The sequence below is a fragment of the Passer domesticus genome, chromosome Z, assembly GCF_036417665.1.
Source record: "Passer domesticus isolate bPasDom1 chromosome Z, bPasDom1.hap1, whole genome shotgun sequence".
Lineage (NCBI taxonomy): Eukaryota > Metazoa > Chordata > Aves > Passeriformes > Passeridae > Passer > Passer domesticus.
Window position 1 is genome coordinate 26,984,121 of NC_087512.1, and position 22,766 is coordinate 27,006,886.

Genomic DNA, 22,766 nt, shown 5'->3' on the forward strand with positions numbered 1-22,766 from the left:
GAAACAAAATTGCAGGTTTTGTGCTGTTGGGCTGACCCTGCAGGACAATACATTACTTTGGTGGGTTTCCATGCCTCTTTACTTTCCTTGTGCTCTGTATGCAGAGGAGATCTCTTTGATCAGGATCCTCATTCCCAAGGAAGAGTTAAGGACTTCAGTTGTAATATATTATCTAAGTGCATTGCATACTTTTGCTTTGATATGCTTTTGCCCATTTCAGAAAACCCTGGTGGTGGTGGAGAGAGATCACTCATAGCACCTACAGGGCTTTGTCAAATGCTGATGTCCATTATCAAAGATTTCATTTTATTAATATTAAGCTAAAAGCCTCTCCAACCAAATAATGGCTGGATAGCTTCAGGAAATAGCACCAGGAATCGCATGAAGGAACACAGGTGCTAAGAACTACTTCCTATCCTGGTTTAAAGTTTATAAATTCTCATTATTGTACAATAAATGAAACAATAATCTCTATGGGATAACATACTAACTTGTTCTTCCATTAAAAGTGGATTTACAGCAGTAATCAAAATTATTTCAGCAGCATTTATCTAGCTATTGCTTCCAGAGCAAAGTCTGGATGCAGAGTATGTAGGAGAGGACCTTTTGAAAGGGCTTTTTCTAAAAAGTCTTTCACAAAAATCAACCCAATTGCAGCTTCATATTCACTACTACATTACCAGACAAACTAAAGACATAGCTCCACGACAGTGTGAAGTTGTTTACTGGCAAGTATGTTAGAATGAAAAAAAATTAATGGGAAAGAAAAGGGAGCATCTAATCACTCTAAGTGACCTTCAGATGATAGATATAGTTAGGGGGAAAGATACAAGCAAACAAAAACACAGAGGAGCACAATGGGCTTATACTTATCCCACGTATAACTCTGGCCAGCTGGCCAGTATCTGGTTGTCAAAATATGTTTAATAGGGAAAGAATGAAAGTAACAAATGAAGTATAAAATCTGTTCTAGAACACTGTACATTGGTTCTATTTGGTTAAATCAGTATGTCTTCTATAATGCCATTCTTTGAGATCAATTACTCATTATTGCACTGCCAGTATCAAACTATGATCCTCACCATTTTTCTGACCCCTTTCATCACCCTTCTTTTTCCCCCAGTGTTCTATAAATAGCCAATGTGCTATTTTCTTGTGATCACTGTAAATAGGGGTTTTAGGCATTTCTTTACCTATATCACCATGGAAACAAGATCTGTGTATATATCTATGATTAGTCTTTCTCTAGAGTAAAAGCCTTCATTATCTATGCAAGCTTACAGCTAATTGTTCTGCATAAGATATGGGTGTCTTATTCCTACCTACTACTTCGGAAATTCATTTCATGTAGTTGCACATAACAAGCTGTAAAGAGGGTTTTATGAAGCCAATAATGCAGATATAATACTTAAGGAATTCCTTTTGGATTGGATATATTTATTTTTCCAAACATTTTGTTTGAGAGAAAATGAGATTGCTATCTGCTGTTTCCTTATTTTTTTGCAGGAAAGCAAAGGGTTGTTGACTTCCTCTCCCCTCCCTTCCTTCCTTCTTTCTGAAGGTACTGTACTCATCTGAAAAAAAAAAGAGAACGAAATGATTGTTCCTGTTCTCCTTCTTAAGTCATTTGAAACATTGTCCCTGCTAGTTTTCTAAGTTTACTGCAATCTCTGCACGGGGGGGAGGGAGACAGCAGGAGAGAGACACAGATATTACAAACATCAGAGCAGGTAGTGTTTAGGGCAAGACTCCTTCCAGCTTCAACAACTGGTAAGTTAAGTGAAATGCTTCTATGATTAACTCTTTAAAAGTGCAATATATATACTGTGTTAGTATTAAGAAAAGGTGTTAATTACATACACATTTAACTGATAAAAGAATAATAACCATATGCATTAATAAGCAGTCTATTTACGCTAGAGATACCTATAGTCTGGTTTTTAGACAATAGTGCTATTACCATATGGTTTAACCTAATCAGATAGGAAAGTATTTTCTAATGAGGCTGATAATATTCACAATATAATCTCCTGTGAATTTTGCGTATATAAGTCCTGCCACGAAAATCTTGTTACAGGCTTTACTAACTTTATACCGACAGTTTCAGCAAGATTCACTGGGCCATTGCTAAAATACAGAGAGGAATATGTGTCATATGGGAATCAATGTATTTAATTTATCATCTGCCAGTACTGAAGTCTGCTCCAACACACCAACCTGTGCTATACTGGGAAAAGAATTACTGGGGCTGGCTGTTTTTGTTCCCTTCAAACTCCATTGTGTTTAGGATTACACATGTTTATCTCTACTCATTTGTGTATATGATTAGTCTAGGAACAATGACATTTAGGAGGTGGTAAGATGGTTCCTGGATCTCACTTGGAAAAAAACAAAAGTTCATGTTGTGCAGTACTTAACAGCACTGAGGCTGATCACCCACATCAGTAATATGATGGACCTAATAGCATATCGTTTGCAAAATTTAGACACCAATAATGTTTTCATGTTGATCGTAAATGCATCAGAATGATCAGAATTGCCATGTTAAATGAGTGACTGAATGCAAGAGCAGGTTTCAAATATTGCATGAGAAAAATCCCCCCCTGCATACTTTTAAAAAAGCAGAATGCAGACGTGGGGCAAGAAATAGGACAGGTATCCACTTCTTTGCAAAAGGAGAATTTGCTTATCTTATGATTAAGTGTTTCTTCAAGGTGCTGCTCTCTGAAGTGCAGGATGCCCACAGCCCAGACAGAGAGGCTACAAATGGTGGGGAGATATTGCAAAAGGCTGTCAGGCAGCTCCAGCTGCCCTGCTCCAAATCCTGCTCCCGCCAGGGTACCTGGGCTGCTTCCGCCCTGGGACAGCCTCCTGCTCTGAGCCCTCACTGAAACAACTAGTAGAAAGGACTTTCTGCCTCCCTCTATTTGGTGTCTTTCTACAGGTTTTTCCATAAGAAGGAATGGTTTACCACAAATTCAGCCCATTTTCTGGGTAAGTTGTAAATTCCTTTTGCTTTAGGAGCAGCCAAAGGGGGTTTTGTCAAAGGAGATGGAAATAACTTGTTTCTTGAACTCTTTAGCTTAATGTTGCCACTCAGTCTAGTTTGGTATGAGTCAATTATTTATTTGGTTGTACTTAACTCATAAACAATTTGTTGTCTGCTAATAACAAATGTCTGCCAGATCTTGCCATGAAAACCATCTACCACATCTTCCCCTTGAGATATCTGGGTTTATTTTTATGTGACTATATACTGATTCAAATTAAAGACATGATTTGGACAGCTATTTTGACAGTTACATGTCAAACATCTGGAATCCCAGTTTTTACATCAAGTGAGACGTATAGGAGTCTTCCAAACACACACAGAAAATTACATAAACTCTGTGTTTGTGGTGGAATTTTGTTCAAACTGCAGGGAATTAGTCTGGATTGCAATCACTTTTAAGTTTTTGGTCTGGTGGGTTCAAAAGTTAAGTTTGCCATATAGGTGAAAGTAAGCTGCAGCCTTTAGGTCCAGGTTTTATTGCTGAAGATGATAAACATTTGTGCTTTCTTGATTTAGATCATATATACAATAAATTCTTTCTCTGAGACTTAGTCTGAAATACATATATATGAACAAATTTGTTCAAATCATAGTAGGTGAACAAAAGCAGTACATACTGTTTTAAAACCCAATCCCCAATAATAAGCACAGATAAAACTTTTTAAAAGGAATGCTTAGTAATTTGACAGTAAAAAATAGACCTTGAATTTTGAGTTTTATTCTTATAATTTATCTATTAGGTTTATTTTCCTTTTAAAAATACATCTTTGCAATCCTTTGGAGCTTATTTATTTTCACTTTGTATAATTTATTGCCAGAACCACTGTAACATGATTTTGTACAACAGGAGCTTGTAACAGAATGAATATCTATCTTAAGGTGTCAGAAAAATGATTTTTTTCAAATCACTTTTGATATTCAAAAATGACATGTTATTCGTACATCACTGAGATACTTACAGCAGAGAAAGGTATAGTCTGAGTCTGTATTGGGTACAGATTTGCTACTGGTTTACAGCACAAATTAAACATTTGTGCAATGAATTTTCAGTTATTCACCCGAATGTTTGTGAGAGACTGGACTGTTATTGGTTAATGACTCGGCTCTTAAAATTATAAGCTAAGAATAAAAAGAGACAATTTGTGTTCATTTTTCTTAAAATCTTACTGCTTCTACTGGTAATAGCCATATTTATGTATATAACATAAAGTCAGTGTATGTATTTCCTCAGAGAATTATTTAAAGCAATTATTTCCATTTGATGTGTTCTCAATTATAATGAAGTAAAATATAGAAGATTACTGCTTTTGTTTGGAAATAGAAAAATAAAACTATACCAGTAATGGCAGAGATGTTACAGAAAAAATTTGTAGCCTGTGGAAATCCTAAGTTAATAGGTCTGGTTCAAAAAGTATAGAAGCTAAGAGAAGTCTTTCTGTAAATGTCATTGCCTTTTTATATTTAAGACCAGCTTCTTTATGTGTAAAGTATTGAGACTTTTTTGATACAGAATAGTAGCACTGAGTTACATTCCTAGTAACATTTTGGCATGTCTAATGTACATTTTTGACCAGGAAATAATTTGAAGCTTTGAATCCCAAGGAGGTGGTTTGTTTTTTTTTTCTCTCTCTTTTTTTTTTTTTTTTTTTTTTTTTTTTTTTTTTTGTTTTGTTTTATTTTGTTTTGGTTTTTATTGTTTTTCATTCTTACAAAACCACGTCAACAAGAGCCTTATTTTAGGACTATCTGGGTGCAGAGCAGAAAGTGATGGTTTGAAAGACATGATGTGCATCTCAGAGATAAATGTAGCATCATGTCTTTAAGGTGCTGTTCCTAGTAGCGCCAGAGAGATATGCAGGATTTAGAACAGGATAAGCATGAGGGGTGAATCATAGAAGCAACCCAATTCAAGCCCCACACACTGAGACAGAAGAATATAGATTTCAGACAGAATTTACATTGTTTTCAATCTTTGAAATTGCAAAGACTCAGTGGTGCAGAAAGGTAGAGGAGTGGACTGCTCCACTCTTCTGGACATGTCAGCAGAATCTCATCATAAGAAACAAAAGCAGTACAGGCTGCATAAGGTAATGGGGATTTTCTGTGGCTGTGTTGAAAGGACATAAATCAATGGTGTGTAAGGCAACATCTTATTTACTAGTTGATAAAAAATGACCCATAGTTTTTAAGCATCAATGCATATTCTTCAGTACCAAGTGATCCAATCAAATTGCTCCTTCAAACAGACCTTATAAGTGCTGTGAGACTGCTAGAGATTGTTGTCAAATTATTCGTTTGATGGATTAATTTTATAACCAAAAAGCAAAATTTTAAAAAATGAACTACCTATTAAAACCAAATAGTTACTTTCTTCTTATGTGCAGTAATTTTCCTTGACCTAGCTTATGATCTCAGAAGACCACTAAAAAGAAAGGAATGTCATCTTGGAGAAGAAAGAATCATAGAGACACAAATAATGCAAAGCCTTTGAAAAGAAAGAAACAAATTCAGGGGGAAAAAAGATGGGATATTTTTGCTAAAAATTTGCTATTCTGAAATTGAGACTGCAGCTTTCCATTGCTGTAAAAATTCAGTGGCATTTTATAAATGATATTCAGATTTTTATCCAGTGAAGTGGCCTATGTTAATCCCCAGCAATTATTTAAAACATGCATTGAGTTGCATGCTGGATGTGTATTTTTTGTTTATATCTACCTGACGGGGATTAGTCCTTCTTACTTGACTTCTAAAACACTAATGATCCAGTGGAAAATATTACTTAATATTTGCTTTAGATCCTTCCAAATGTAAAAGCATTTTCACTTGTTTCTGTAAAACAAATGGTTTTATACACATTACTGTGCTCTTGATAAGTGAAACACAGTATTTTCTTTCTCAACCAACAATTCTTAATGTACCGTAAAAATTGTAATGTCACTGGTAGTAATTAAGCTAAGTAATCATGTAATAAAAGAAAATATTTTTGTGCTCTGGAGGTTATGAGAAGAAATTATGTGAATATTTTTTCTTTTTACTGTCATTTCTAATTTCCTGCTTTTGATGTTAGAAAAGACCTCTTATTATTTATTTAATGTAGGATGAAAATACCACCCTATTTTTAATTTCCTTTCCTTTCCTCCCTCTTCTACCATGGAAGCAAAAACCCTAAGACATTTTCCTCCTACTTTGTGGATGTGCAGGAATTAATTTTATTTAAAGGAAAAATCTTAGGTAAGAAGTATGTTTTCTGAAAAACTATTTTTCCCTTGTCATTCTTCAAAAAAGTAATCCTGGAAACACCCAACTTTTCATCTGCATATGCTCATTAGAAGCACTAGAATTCAGAGAACACTGAAAAATACAAAGTTGACGATTGGTCTCCTACACTGATAACATCACATTTTGCTAAGAGCTTGAGACAGGTAAAACTGATTTACAATTGAAAGCAAGGCGTGAGAAGGAGGATACATTCTTGGATGATGCTGTAGTAGAAGCAATGTTAATGCACAGCAAGACCCACACAGTCCTCTGTCTGCAGGCCTGATGAAGAATAGACACTGCCTAATTTCCCTGCATGGAAGAATCTTGGTCTTCCCACAATGGAGGACCAGATGTGGTGGGTCTGGGAGAGAACCATGTGGTTTTGCCCTTTCCTATTCTGACACCAGCCCTCTGATAAGCCACAAGTGTGTTGGCTGGGAAGGACAAGATGACTTCTAGTCTTCCTTTAAATTTGTTTGTTGCTATTGCTGGTTGTGAAAGAGCCACTTATACTTCAGTCTTCCTTTTTTTAGGGTTGCAATGTAACTCTTAGACTCTTTCTGCAGTGATGAAAGACTTCCTCTTTCATGGTAGGCTCTGTACTGGATCTGCCACTTAAAAATTTTAAATTGGAAAGAGCATGTATTCTTACCAATGTGCAATACACGGGATCTAAACCAAATTGAAAGGTATCCAGGATGGATGTGTTGGAATGCAGTGAGTATTTCAGGTTTAGTTGTTTCTCTGAGCTGCTTTCTAGATCATATAGTGTTTCAGCTTTGGTCTTTCACCTCCAGATAAAAATAATTTTAGAGCATTATTTGAAAAGGCAGCATCTGTCATACAATACTTCCAGTTAGCATAATATTTTTCTACTAGTCTGCTTTTCCTTAGAAGTATTTAGACTACATGCGTAATGAAAACAATACCAGGAGGTGGAAAAGGGAGGAATGACCTGTTTTTAGAGCATCTGTCAGCTTCTAAGAATCAGTAGAAGTAGTTTGAGGTATCTGGTAGGCACAAGCCCACCCTAGGTTAGTTCTTTACAGTAGATTTCTGAAGCTGTGAAGATCATCCTGTATTTGTCCAAAACCATTGTCCTGAGATATGAATTCCATAAAAGTAGAGAGGACCTCCTGGAAGAGGCACCTGACAAAAATTTGTTCATAGGTTCACCAGAAATAAAGCCCATCCATTTATAAATGAGAAGGACAATATTTTTTTATAGAATCTCAGAGCAAGGAACCACAGCAGTATGAATGCTACATCAAACAGTTTTCCTGCATAATGCTGCACTCACAATACGAAGACACCAAGATTTCTGGAAGAATTTTGTGTCTGTAGGCAGGGTTTTGTGAGGATGTCACAGAAAGAGTCACATATGTTGGAGGAATGGTGCTCACCATCTCCTCTTTTCTCTGCCAGAAAAACAGAAATACCAATCTTTCATTTCAAACACATTAACTGTTTTTTTCACATCCCACAGAAAGTGAACCCCACTTAAACTTCAGTCACAGGTAAAGAATGTAGTTGAATGGCTATCACTGGATTCTGCAGGACAGGGATCAGGACTCAGGGTTCAACCTAATGACTTGCTGCAAGAATTTTGGCTAATTTGTTTCCTGATAAAAAACAATGAACAGACTCCCACTGGAAGGCAATGAATCTGGTTAGGACAGTGAGTCATGACAGAATTCATTGGGTAATGTTCCTAAGCCCAGACCAGAGCCTTACCTGCTATTCCTTCTAAAAGACTGCAAGAATTCCTATTAATTTTTCCATGTTTTTGTATGTGATACTTTTTTTTCCAGGAAAAAGGTCCTGGATAGGATGATTTGGGATGGGGTTGTGGAGGTATGGGCAGGGATTGGTAGAGACAGTTATATTAATACATAAGGTGATTTCTTACAAAACTTCATTTTATGATGCCAGTTGGCCATTCTTAGTCATGCTGCTGAGTCACAGTGGTTTGATGGGGTTTTTGGTTTCCTTTTTCTTGTGATGAAAATCTGAACTGAGTTACTATCCAGAGCATCACTTACGGTGAAGGAAGGATTAGTACTAGACTGGTTTGAAAAATGTTCAGAATTTCAGGTTTCAAACTATGTTGATTTTCTTCTTAGGTTTTTTTTTGATGAAAAAGAATTGCTTATTTATTCGTGATTCCAGTCTCTGTTCCAATATCTGCTGGTGCTACTTGGCTAAGTCTGAGCTGTCTTTCACCCTCGATATGCTAGTTTATTGAATTCAATAAAACTATAATTTTAAATCTGTTTCAGTTTAAAATAATTAACCTCAAGAATTATTCCCCATATTGACCAAATGAATTTGTTTTCTAATTGATGAAAATTGTAGAAGCAAGATAGAATTTGTTTTGAATTTCAGATTTTCTGTAGTTTTGGCAACAAACTAGTGCTTATTTTTAAAACTTTCTACAAGTTAAAAAAATCATTAAGAGCAAGATGCAGGAAATGTTTTGGGGATCAGAGAAGGAAAGTATTTTCTTGTTCAGTCAAGGACAAGATTCAAGTTTGGCACCACAAATGAAGGGCAAAGGCAGAGAAGAAGATATCTTAAACTACTTCTTACAGGTACTTCATATGATCAGACAAAAATGCCATTCTGTGCTGGAACTGAAGAAGTAAACACATTTCTCTTCAAACTAATTTTTTAAAATTAATCCTCATTGAATGAAATTGTGAGGTGTATGTGAAAGTGATAAATTTTCTGGACAATAAATATATATTCAGTGCAGTTTCAAAGCTTTAATAGAAGTTTTATTCTCCGGCAGTTTGGAAAGCAGAGCTCCCTAATCACAACGCAGATATATATCAAAAGAAGTTCCTTCCAATGGCTCAGCAATTTGCCTTAAGAGCCTTTTAAAACTCTTTCTTATTGATGACATTCTTATTTTTTTTATTGTTGGGTCTCAACAAAATAAACACAGTGGTGTCCTAAGAACAGCACGGATATGTCTAATTCCTTTACTGTGTTTTCTGCTGTACTTAGGTTCAGAGGGAAATATCTAAGTCATTACTAAGCCAGCTTAATTACAAGTGAGTAATACAGGCTAAGACGGATTAATCAGTCTTTACAGCCAAGAAGCTTTTCCAGCAAGAAATCTGCTCAGTCTTCACCTGAAATAAAATGTATTCGTGTTTTCCTAAATGAACAGGAAAGCATTATCTGGTGATTAATTTTAATAACTGGACACTAAGATAAGTGTTTAGTAGCAGATATGTTTCTGTAAATCGCACACACACACATAAATATGTACTCACTTCTGTCACTTTGTGGGTGAAATCCTCTTCTTTCAGTTCTTGTAGGATATAACATGTCTTACTGAAACACATGGTACCTACCATTTTAGCAACCTTCAGTTTCACTATGAGTTTTGAATTGTGTGAAACAAGGAATTGAGCACAAAATAAATACAAAAAAGCAATGGTTCTGCTGAGGACTAATTATACTCTTCCATGTTTAAAAAACCTAACCTTTCATTAAAACTTAATCTATTTTGGAAACTTTTTTACAAAATCTCTTCCATACATTCCTCTAATCCATTTGCCCTTTTCCAATCATGTGTACACATTTTATCTGATCCTTTCTTTTTTGAGGTACATGCAATGCCCATAAGGTGCCATTAACTGCTGATGGGGTAGCCAGCTGGCTGGCTTGAAGAACCAAGCTGAAGGTGGCCCTTAGCTACCCTTTAAGACAACAAAGATATGGGAAGAGAACAGACCATCTCTCTGGCTTCCATATAGATGATAAGGACACTGGGATTACAGTAGGAAGGAAAGCTCAGTGTATTTCCTTTTTAAAGGTCATGAATGCCAGTGAAAGGTTTGCTTTCAAAATAAGAGCTCAAATAGGACAGCACAAGGGTTATGGAAGGGCATGCTTTTTTGATCATTCTAATTTTGGATGTTCTTCATAGCTCTGTTATTTTTCTTAAAACAACAGCTCAAACCCTCTCTGTTCTGTTTATAGTGTTTAATGATTGTGCATTGTAGGTGGAAAGATTATACCCAAAGTGTTCTTTAAGGACTCCACACTCTATCCAACCTCGCTATTTTACTACATAATCCTTTCTAATATTTATGTTATTCATTTGGTCTTTTTGTTCACGCTGTCTCTTTTTATATCTGTTTGTAGAGGAGAAAAACCCTAAAGCTTTTGTAGACATAATTTGATAATTTTCCAGAGGAAAAACTATTTAACACATAGGATTTCCACAGTGCCAAAATTGCATTATTTTAATTTGCATTTGCAGATATGGGATAGACAGGAAACAGGGATAGAGTGATAGGACTTTTATAAACAGTGATTAAAGTGACTCCACATACTTTATAAAGGCAGGGACATATCCATAGTTCCAGCCTACAAAATGAGATTGCCTTATCCACTTAAGAAAAGGAAGAAATTTGTCTAATTGTCATCACCTCACAGCAGTCTAATCCCAAATCTTGTTCTCAGCTACACCCCAGATATTACATAATTATTTCAGTGCAACACAGATGATGTCAGAGAGAGAATTAAGCAGGCCGCTTAGGATGAGAGTTGTTTAATTGAGTAATTAGTTGAGCTGGCCAATCATAATTAATTCCAATGCCTAGTGAGGGCAGGATCAAATTGCATTTCCACCCTGTCTTCTGGCACCAGTTAGACTTTGCACGTTCGAAACTCTTCTACTACATGTGCTGCAAATCTCACCATTACGGCAAACCTGATCTTGTCAGCCCTGAGCTTTGAGCAGGGTCTGAAAATTCAGGATATCTATGCCAAAATACTCTCAGGAACCAAGTCCTGTAAGAATACTTACATGTAACTGCACATACACTGATAACATCAAATTTGGGGAAAAATACAAAATCCACAAGACAGGAGACTGATTAATTCCCCTCTCAAGGAGTTTGGACCCACACCTCTCCTCTTAGGGGAGTGCCCTGCCTAAAGCCTGCGCTTGTCTCTCTGGTCTCCTTCGTCTGGAGCTGGGCGTAATTTAGGCTAACAGAAGCGCAAGTGCCAAGGGCAGGGAGCAGGGGGAAGTCAGATGTGATTGTTAGGGGCTGCAGACTTCAACCCTCTGGAGTCTGGACTCCTCCCAGGTGTAACTTCAGGTTACAATCTGTTTGCAGGAAGTTTTTTAAGGTGCCTGAAGATCAGGCTGGAAAGCTGACATAATATGCCTTCCTCTTTCTTGTATTCTTCCCAATACCAGTGTCTTGGGTGAGCTACCCTGCTAGGCTGAGCTGACGTGCCTGGTTTGACATCCTCCTGTGCCTTACCAGAGGCTCTGTTCCCTCTAAGCTACGCTTAGCAGGTTTTTGCAGAGGAGCAGCGAAAAGCAGGAGGCGGGGCCGGAGCCCAGCCTGCTGTGGGCCCGGAAGAGTTGGGCCTAGGCCTAGCCAGAGGCCTCCAGCGCGCAGCTGTTCCCTCCGCCCTGCGCTCCGACGCCGCTTTGAATCCCATGTCAGTACCAGCAAATCAGGCAGATGCAGGTGCTCCGATAAGGACATAAAATCTTGGTCCATTTACACACTGTAAGACCATTTAATGTGCTGTTCCTTGCAAGCTGCCATCATGTGTAGCTGTGGTTTGGGGTGACTTTATGTAAAGAGGTAACAATTCAGAGTCTGTTGACTCAACATTCATTTCATTATGCAGACTGTCTCTGTGTTGCTGATCATTTTAGCAAACAGAATAGAGACATAGAGAGGGAGTGAACAACAGATGGAATACAGAAATGAAGAGGGAAGAGAAGGACTAAGAAAAATCATGAAGAGGAAGAAAAAAAAATACAAAGAAGGATAAGAAAAATAAAGATCCAAACCAGCACTTTAAACTATACTCAAAAACGACATTGTTCATGACCTGAAATAACTAGAGAGGTCCACAAGGCTAAGAACTGCTAGAGGCATTGCCAGTAAGCCCCTAGGGTAGGTAGATGGTCTGTGGGTAGCCTAGACATACTGCTCTGTCACCCTCGCCCACTCCCTTGTTAGGTGGCAGAAGGGTAGAGAGAATGGTAACAGAGGTGTCTCTGGAATAAGGACAGAGCACACATAAAAGCAACAAGAGGTATAGCAACCATTTTGTTAAACTGACAACTAAGCACTCACACTGGAGAGAAGAAGTAAATCTGCAGCTACCTCACTACAGCATCTGTCAACTTATTTTTGGTTTAAATTGAATCAATTCAAACATGGAACACAAATTATGCCATAAACCGTATAAACACATCTGATGCCATAAACAGTACCCCAGCTTAAGTAGGCTACATGGTGGGACTGCTCCAGACTTTCATCAGAGGAAATCTGAAAGTCTTGTTCAATTCTTTCAGTAATTATAAAAAAAAAATTATCTGTAAGCTATGGAAAAGTGAATGTGTATCATTTTGATACTATTTTAAGGGATTTCCTCTATTACAATGAACACCAAAGTAACTATACTCCTGTGAAAGTGCTCATAGTGTCTTGCTCACTAAAAATGAATACAAACAATGAAACAAATGAAGACAATTTACATACAAATCTATCTGGATTTCAAAGACAGTGCAGGCAAATGGGTATGTTTGACTTCTGCATTTCTCAGCTAATATACAAAAAATTATGCAAGTTAAAATATTAAAATTTGGGAGAAGCAAAGACAATGAAGGGAGAATATTTCTACTGCACAGTTTCCTTTGAGAAGACCCATTTCTTTGTATTGGTGACACCTCCCAGACAATATTAATGCAACTATGCTGGATAGGAAGCCCTTAGACCAGAAGGAATATCTAAAATGACTGAACTTCAAACTAGAATCTAGGATGATACCAAAACAGCAAATGAAGATAAAAAATAATTTAATAAATAAGATGTCCTTGAAAGTTCATTACTTGTTGTATCTGTTTACTGTGTCAGATTTTTAATCAGCTAACTTCCTTTGATTTTCATTAAGCTTGTCAGCAAAGGTTGCCACCTGCTGACATACGTTCTGAGGATATGAGTATTTTTTCATTTGTTTGAGGAATAGGTGGGTAGGTGGGCTCCTATCTCATTGAGCAACAGAACCCATAACAAATAATAAGGCAAACTGTGAGAAATACTTTCAGGTTCCGTTGGAAGTCTTCCCACAGGCCTTAATGAGGTCTGATTATGTCCTGTGAAAAATTACAAAGGTTATCACTTTTATTTTACAAAGTATTCACTTAGAGAAAAACCTGACATTTGTTGATGGAAAGAAGAAGTTTTATCCTGAAGCCTGCTACCAGCAGATGAAGGTAATTTCCCAGGGAGAAGTGAAAAGACAGTGATCTTCTTAGTACTATCATACTAATGTAGGAAGAAAAAACCTAATCTGTTCCACTTCTCATTTTCAGTCATTCCAGATCGTGTTCATGAACAATTGCTTACTTATTTCTAATTCCAGTTCTATTAGTGATGATAATCCAAAAAAGGAAGAGAAATATTTATGGCAGTATCTTTATCTTGATAGCCCTCTCCATTTAAGCAGACATACGCCTTGTAAAAGACATGGAGCAAGAAACCTTATCTCCATAGACAATTAAGTTAATGGTTAAATCATGGACTTCCTTTGACATCTCACTTCAATGCATGTGAGACTGAGGAAATAAGTGTTTGTAGGAGTGGTATTGCAAAGTATTTGATGAAACTCAATGACTATTATTCTCAGCTCAGGTTTGTTTTTCTAAAAACTTCCACTATATTTGTGTCTCCTCATCAAAAACTGCACTCATTGATTTTGAATATTTTCTACAAATCCATATTTTTTTTACAAGGTAGTCCAAATTTCACAAGATAGTCCAAATTTTTGTCTTCTCCCAGCTCCAAACTATGACAGAAGAAGTTTCATTTAAAACATATATAATCTTTCAGGTTAACTTCAAACATTGTAGCATAGAAACATGAAGGCCGATTTGGGTGTCTTAATACATCTTAGTTATACATGCACATAATATGCACAGAGTTTCTGTAGTCAGATTGAATTTATTAACATACACTCCGTATGTGTTAATGGGGTCCATTTTTCAAAATGTTCTGCTTGAAATGTGGATATTTATGCCTGGAGAACAGGGATGGAGAGTGCTCCTTGCACTGGCTTCCCTAAAGAATAGGATGGTAGGTTTGACACTGATTTTAGAGAAATTCTGATATGGGCATCGACATGTTTTATTACTTTCTGCCTAGAAGGATTCATGCTTTCAATGAAGGAAGATAGCAGGGAAAATTGTAAGGAGGGATGAGATGTGTACTACCCAAAAATACTTGATTAACAGTAATGGACATTTTCACCTTAATACAGGTGTTCTTGGCATTTTCAAAGTCAGACAAATAAGTTAAAGCTGTCTAGATTCAGTAGGGAGAATGCTTCACTGCTGAAATGAAATTAATTCAGTATTATAAAATCCCTCAGTCAGATACTGAGACAGATGTAAATTTTGCATAAATAGCAGATGAGAGAAAACTATGTAAATAATTTTCTCCTTAGTTCAACAGCTGTATAACTGAATACATTAAAAACCAAAACATATTTGGAAGAGCAGACTGAGAGCTCATTAAACCTATTAAGATAATGATAATTATTGCCATAATAACAGTTGACAAGAATCAGTGATTGAAAAAAACTCCAGCTGGTTGTTCAGTAAAGCTGAAGCTCGCCAACTGCTCAACTCCAGCTCAAGAAATGTAATAGTGTTAAATTTGTCAGGAATTCTTACCACATCCAACAGAAAGAGCTGTTAGTTTTGATTCTTTGCTTATAGGCGCCCATATTTCAGGCCTCACAAGGAGAGCAGAATTGCACTCTTACAGGGCATAGTTTCTGCAGTCCTACTTGTTCAATTAACCATGGAACTTCTCTTCCAGAGAAGAGAAGCTGTTTGGCCAATTTAGCCCCCTTTTGACTTATTCCACTTTGTGTGTTTCATCTTCTTCTGAAAGAGCAAACATAACTGCAGACCTCCTAATAAAGTAACCTATTAACCTTTGTCATATCTCTTTCACTCATCTTAGCCTTATTTCTGGCTTTATGGTTGTGTTGTCCAGGAGAAAAATCAGAACAGTTGTAGTCAGTGTTTAAATTGGAGAAACTTCATAACCTCCCATTTTTATGGCTGGACATGTTATTAGTCTTTAGGCAGAAAGTACTTTTGTCCAGGAAACAGAATCTTGATTCTACTGAATTCTTAAGAAAATTTGCTGTTGACTCCAGTACTGGAGACTGTAACAATATATTTGCTTGTAGAGTGAATAGCATCATTTACATGCTTTCTCTAATTCTTTGTCTTAGAAATGAGAGAACGTGAGAAAGTAAATGGTGATTTATATTCTGCATTAAACTCTCTTCCTCTTTCATAGAAGTTAACAAAAATATTAGCTGCTGCATAGAAATTCCTCAAAAACTATCTCAACTCACTCTAACTTTTCTTGTTTTGAAAGGACAGGAAGAGTTAATTTGTAGTTTTATTCTTCAAAAATACTGTATTTCCATTTATATAAAGAAATAAAATTTGAGGATGCTTGTCTCTTCTTCAGAAACTGACTTTAGTTCTGGAGTGCTCAGTTTAGTGGGCATTTAGTTTATGGAAGGACCAATACAGCATGGAAATCTCTGTCTCAGTGAGTTTCCAAACCAACTTTTCAAACTTAGTAGCTTATCTACTACTGATAAAAGATAGAATTTTCTATGACCATGAATGTTTAGAATCATACTACATAGCACTACATTTTAAATAATAAGTTGTGCAGAAAGAAAGAAGTTTAAAGTTCTTATATAGGAAACACAAAAGGTCCCTAGGTGATATTTGAATTTAAAAATATGTAAATAAAAATAAATATTAAAGTAATTAAAAAAAATTAAGTTCAAACTCCCTGGTGTTGAGTATTAAAATGACACCTGCTACTCCAGGGCCAGGTAGAAAAAGAGTACTGTGGACCTGGACTAAAACACTAAAGTTCCCTGCTAAAGCTATTTAAAGAACAAGGGACTGTTCCCTCAGTATATTTTGCATTGGGGTAAAACCTGTTGTCTCTTCTGTGGTTTCCTCAGAACTCATTTTTTGTGGAATTATGTTCTGGACATAGTTAAGATCATGCCTCCCTTCAAATTAGCAAGGCGTTGCCACCAGAATGAAAGAAGAAATAATTAATGTATATATCATGGTGGTTTCAGGGGTAGAAAAACCAGCAAGGTGATCCAGATATAGACTTTGTGTTGGATTATACAGCATATCTCTGATTGTGCTGGTTGCTGACTATAAACACTTTCCCTTGTAGGATTAGTCCTGTGATGCCTGTAGCTGTGGCCAATGGAATAAGCTCATATGCTCAGTGAAAGTAACGGTTAGTAGTGCAAGGAAAATGTTTCTTTCTGGTAATTTCAAGGGGTTCGTTCTACAGCTCTGAGTTGCAAAAGAGTGAAACGTCACGCAAAACTCGGTGTGGAAGAGGGGAGTAACTGGCAGCCAAGAAACAAGAAAGCAATTAGAAACAACTCACTGTCATTTCTGTGTACTTTTGGCAGCATTTCAATAATCCAACAAAAGCAGTAAAGAACATAGCTGGGTCCTCAATTGCTATGCACTTTCTTAAGAATTTTGTACCCTTATTGCTGGGGAAAATGAGATGAAGTTGGAAGATGTTTGAGGCACATACTTCATAGGGAAGATTTTGATCTATAAGCATTGTGTTCAAATTGTGTGAGTTTACTCTGCTAAAAATGAGTTTTAAAAGCTTTTTTTTTTTTGGAAATAAATTGAGGATTTTTCAATACTTGGGGGATTCCTTTCCCCTTCTCCCTTTTTAATAAGCCAAACATTTGTACCCAAAGAGTTTTCAAGATCTAACTGTTGCTTATTTTGACTAGGGACCTAGGGTGACAAGGAAACATTAGTGTAAATACCCAGTAGAAATTCTCTCTGATGAAACACACACACATATATTATATATATATGTATGCATGCACACAGACATCATAGTGTGCAGTTTTTAGTACCACATTATATGAAGGATATAAATGAAGATGGTGAACGGCCTTGAGGGGATGCCCTATGAAGAGCAGTTGAGGTCATTTGTCCCTTTCAGTCTGAAGAAGAAGAGACTGAGGGAAGACCTCATTGCAGTGTACAACTTCCTCATGAGGGGAGGAAGCAGGGCAGGTACCAGTCTCTTCACTCTGGTGACCAGTGACAGCAATTGAGGAAACAGCCTGTTACAGAGTCAGGGGACATTTGGTTTGAATATCAAGAGTAGCTGTTTCACACAGATGATGGTTCTGCCCTGGAAAAGGCTTCCAAAGGAAATGGTCACAGCACCAAGCCTGACATAGTTCAAAAACATTGGGACAACTCAGGGTGTCCCAGGTATATGGTGTAATGCTTGAGGGTGTCCTGTGCAGGGCCGGGAGTTGGATTTTGATGATCCTTCTGGTTCCCTTGCAAATCAGGATATTCCATGATTACTTGAATTGATATTGTTTATATATATGTGCACTATTTCCAATCAGTGCGCTCGTGACTGAAAGTAATATTGTGGTATAATTATGAGATACGTGTCCAAGTTGTAAGCAATTATTTTATCTTTTCTCTCTATCCAATGTGGTTTTTGAGTAATAGATTTATATATCCTTCACTTTTTGTTGTAAGCAGTTATTTTATCTTATCTTTTCCCTCTATCCAATGTGGTTTTTGAGTCATAAGTTTATATATCCTTCACTTTTCCTTCAGTTAGTCCTCCTTCTTTGTGAGTTGTTTGATCATTTTGTCTAAACTTTCCATCTTAGAGTTTTGTCACTGAGCCTTTAGTTTCACACTTTTATCTCAAAGATAATTACTGAGTCTACAGTATTAGAAGGAAACAGTCTGTTTGCACAAAGTTTTTTAAGATGCCTTCTCTTGCCCATGGCTTAACTAGGTCACAGAGATGTGCTTTCATCTATCTTTGGAAGAAGACTCATCCAGCATGGAACTTCCTAAAATAGAAATAGGAGTGTGTTTAGTGCTCCACTCACCTTCACGCTCTCCACCCAGCATTTCCAGGAATGATGTTATAAATAGAATCAACATGTCAGAGATGATAGAGGGAAAATGTGTTTTCCAACCTAACCTTTGTCTGGTTGGCTAGATACATGCACACATATACACACATTTATATAAGTGCATCCCTCAGAACTTATGCAGAGAGAAAACTGGAGAGGCCAAAGCCCAACTCAAACTTAATCCAGCTACTCCCACAAAAAATAGCACAACATGTTTTCATATATACATTTGAGTAAAAAAAAGGGCCAAGGAGAATCCTCATTCTTTGTTGGATGTGGGGTGAAACTTAGTGTTGAGTGGTGAAGAAAAGGCTGAGGTACTTTGTGCCTTCTTTGCTTCAATCTTACATAGGCAGATCAGTTGTTCTCAGGGAGCTCAGGCTGGAAAACAGAGACAGGGAACCAAATGAAGCCCCCGTACTCCAAGGGGAAATAATCAGCAAGCTGCTACAACACTTAGACCCACACAAGTCTGTGGGACTGATGGGATCCACCCAAGGGTGCCAAGAAGGCTGGTGAAAATATCTCACCGAGCTACTTTCCATAATTTACCAGCACTCCTGGATGTCTGAGGAGGTCCCAGTTAACTGGAGGATGGCAAATATGGCTCCCACCTACAAGAAGGGTTGGAAGGAGGATTGTGGATCAGGTCATACTGAGTGCCATCATACAGCATGTACAGAACAGCTCATCAGGGGATCAGGCTCAGCCAGCATGGGTTCATGAAAGGCAAGTTCTACTTCCCACACAGGACCTCCTTTTATGACTCAGTGGAAGAGGGAAAAGTTATGTTTTCTGTCTTCCTGGACTTCAGCAAAGCTTCTCACACCATTTCCCACAGCATTCTCCAGAGAAACAGACAGCTCATGGCTTCATGGGTGCACTGTTTCCTATGTAAAAAAATACCAGGATGCCCTGGTCTGGAGAGTGGTAGTGAATGGAGTTACATCCAACTGGCAGATGACCACCAGTGGTGTTGCCCCAGGGTCAGTACCAGGCCCAGCCCTGTTTAATATCTTTATGGATGAATGTGGGGATCAAGTGTCCCCTTGCTAAGTTTATGGATTACTCCAAACTGGATGGGAGTGCTGATCTGCTGGAGGGCAGGGAGGCTCTGCAGAGGGATCTGGACAGGCTGGATCCATGGGCCGAGGCCAGTGGTGTGAGGTTCAACAAGGCCAGTGCTGGCTCCTGCCCTGGGGTCACAGCAACCTCAGGCAGTGGCACAGGCTGGGGCAGAGTGGCTGCAAAGCTGCCACAGGAAAAGGAGCTGGGGGTGCTGCTGACAGCAGCTGAACATGAGCCAGCAGGGCCCAGGTGGCCAAGAAGGCCAATGGCATCCTGGCCTGGACCAGCAATGGTGTGGCCAGCAGGGCCAGGGCAGGGATTGTCCCCTGTACTCAGCACTGGTGAGGCCACACCTCAAATCCTGTGTTCAGTTTTGGACCCCTCACTCCAAGAAAGACGTTGAGGTGCTGGAGCATGTCCTGAGAAGGGCAATGGAGCTAATGAAGGGTCTGCTTCACAAGTCCTGTAAAGAGTGTCTGAGGGAGCTGGGGTTGTTTAGCCTGGAGAAAAGGAGTCTCAGGGTAACATTATCACTCTCTACAATTGCCTGAAAGGAGGTTGTAACCAGGTGGGTATTTGTCTCTCTCTTCTCCCAGGTAACAAGTGACAGGACAAGAGGAAATGGCTTCAAGTTGTTCCAGGGAAAAAACCTCTTCACTGAAAAGTTGGTCAAGAACTGAAACAGGCTGCCCACAGAAGTGATGGAGTCGTTATCCTTGGAGGTATCTAAAATATATGTAGATGTAGTACTTAAGCACATGGTTTTGTGGTGGATTTGGCAATTACTGGATGGACTTGATGATCTTAGAGGTCTTTTCTAATGAAAGTTTTCTGATTCTATGACTCTAGAAGGACAAGGGAAAAGGTAGCATCTGTATTTAAGATTAACCAAAACTTATAACCAATGTTTTAGATGAACCACAATTTCAGATGAAGTTCCCCATATGATCAGTGTAACATAAAATTTTTCCAGGAGAAAATTATTAATCTGCCTCATCACATTGTATCATCAGATATGCTCAGAGTATTTTTAGGTGTCAGTTACTCTGGAGTCCCAGGGGTTTTGTTGGGTTTTATATTTAGTTTTATAGTGGTGATTTTGCCCACCTGTTTAGAAACAAACAAACAAACAAACAAAAAAATCATAGATAAAGCCTGTTAAACTGAGTGTAATTTGGAGAGCTGTCAAATGTCTTTCCTCTCCCAGATCTGCCAGGCAAATATGTCTGTGATTAAAACAAAGAAAATAAATTAATCTCCGCCTTCTTATTACAATACAAAGTGCGAGCAGCCAGGAAACATGGCGCAAAACCTGATGGTACACAGTGTCCTTAGATCACTTGGCCATTGTTTTCTCTCACAGCAGCACATGTTAATGATACAAAGAAGTTTAACATTTTTTGGCTTTGGCTTTTCATGTCACAACCATAATAAATGTGCATATTATTGTTTGTATTGCCATATCCTTTAGATGCGCCGCCAATTTCTAGAGCCTGTTCATGCACAGCCAAGGACAGAATTTTGCCCACAAACAGACAGACTGAATAAAATTAGGCAGAAACATTGCTATACTGGTTCATCTGTGAAAGAGTGTGTCACAGTACAGGATGTTTATGTTGTAAAAAATGTTGTGTGGGTCAAATCTGCTACAGGAAGACCAAAGTTTTTTGCTTTTCACTTACCAGTTTGATTCTGCTTTAAAAGGCCTTTGTCCTATATGGACCTAAGAAATCCTTAGTTGTATTTATTTAAAAAACACAACAACCTTCAAAACAATAAAATGGTCAATAGAATGTTAAATCCAGAAGAACATGAAGAAATAAACAGATTTGGCGTTTCTTTTGCTTGTTTTAAGGAATTTGGGCCACAGAGAAGAAAACTGAATATGATGAAGAACGAAGAAACAAGTTTTAATGTGGACAATACCCGAGCCTCTCCCTTCTCCCTCTGCCTGCAGCCTCTCAGCCCTGTTACAAAGCCACACAGAACGCAATTGGATGAAGAATTCAGAACACACCTCTCACATTTCCGCTACGGTCCTCCTCCTCTTGAAAACATGGAAACATTCCAGGGGTCCTTGGAAGGAGGGTCTCGCAAACGCAAGAGCATGCCAACAAAAATGCCTCCTCCCATCACCCCTGAGGATTCCTCATCATCACCAGATCGACCTGAAGATCACAATGACATAGGTTCTTCCAGTCTCCCCTTGGTGTTCCAACAGCCAGCTCAGCCCAAGTACAGTTCCCAGATGATTGACCTCTGCAACTTTGGTTTTCAATTCTACAGAACTCTGGAGCATTTTGGAGCCAAACCCATTAAGCAAGAACCAGTGAAGCCTAACATGGCATGGCCCAGTAGCCCAGCATTCATGCAGGCTCCTTACCCTTATTATCCTAAAGTCCACCCTGGCTTAATGTTTCCTTTCATTGTACCACCAAATTTTCATTTCAGGAACCCTTTTCAAATGAAAAGACCTCCAGAACCACCCTTCAGGAGGGCTGAAGTAAGAGAAAGTGGTGAAAATAAACAGAAAGTGGAAAGAGTAGATGTCAACCTTCAGATAGATGACAGCTACTATGTTGATGTGGGGGGTGAACAGAAGCGCTGGCAATGCCCCATGTGTGAGAAGTCCTATACATCCAAGTACAACTTGGTCACCCATATCTTGGGTCACAGTGGCATTAAGCCACATGCTTGCACCCGATGTGGCAAGCTTTTCAAGCAGCTGAGCCACTTGCACACGCATATGTTGACACACCAGGGCACTCGGCCACATAAGTGCCAGGTGTGCCACAAGGCTTTCACTCAAACCAGTCACCTTAAAAGACACATGATGCAACACAGTGACATCAAACCTTACAACTGCAGGATCTGTGGCAGGGGTTTTGCCTACCCCAGTGAGCTGAAAGCACATGAATCCAAGCATGAGAGTGGACGGGAGAACATTTGTGTGGAGTGTGGTCTGGACTTTCCAACTCTGGCCCAGCTGAAGAGACACCTAACCACCCACCGTGGCCCTATACAGTACAATTGCACAGAGTGTGATAAGACCTTCCAGTACCCAAGTCAGCTACAAAACCACATGATGAAGCACAAAGACATCCGCCCATACATCTGCACTGAATGTGGCATGGAGTTTGTGCAGCCCCACCACCTGAAACAGCACTCCTTGACTCACAAGGTAAGCCAGCTCTCACCTTGCATCTGAAGGTAGTACAGGGATTAGAGGCCATGAAAGATACACGTAGATAGGTCCCTCCTCAGAAATGTGGTCTCTTGCCAGTTGCAGAGGATTACACAGAAACTCCAGCATTGCTGGCAGTCGTATCAGCCAGATGTCTTT

At 38.4% G+C, this 22,766-nt stretch overlaps 1 protein-coding gene across 12 annotated transcripts in view; it reads left to right on the plus strand.

Moving 5' to 3' along the window:
* The first annotated feature begins 1,608 nt into the window (after positions 1 to 1,608).
* Positions 1,609 to 22,766, plus strand: part of ZNF366 (zinc finger protein 366) — a 35,810-nt gene continuing 14,652 nt past the window's right edge. For 2 of the 12 annotated variants that reach the window (XR_010352386.1, XM_064403396.1), the window contains exon 1: positions 21,216 to 22,604. Coding sequence is in view for 11 of the 12 variants with exons in the window: in XM_064403396.1 (XP_064259466.1) it covers positions 21,216 to 22,604 (1,389 nt within the window). In the remaining variant the exon portion in view is untranslated. Of the gene's footprint in view, positions 1,771 to 2,862; positions 2,995 to 11,354; positions 11,468 to 11,706; positions 11,860 to 16,596; positions 16,663 to 18,910; positions 19,085 to 19,290; positions 19,342 to 19,689; positions 19,765 to 20,019; positions 20,146 to 21,215; positions 22,605 to 22,766 lie in introns of those variants that run through there. The other 10 variants (XM_064403400.1, XM_064403401.1, XM_064403399.1 and 7 more) reach the window with 10 other exon arrangements.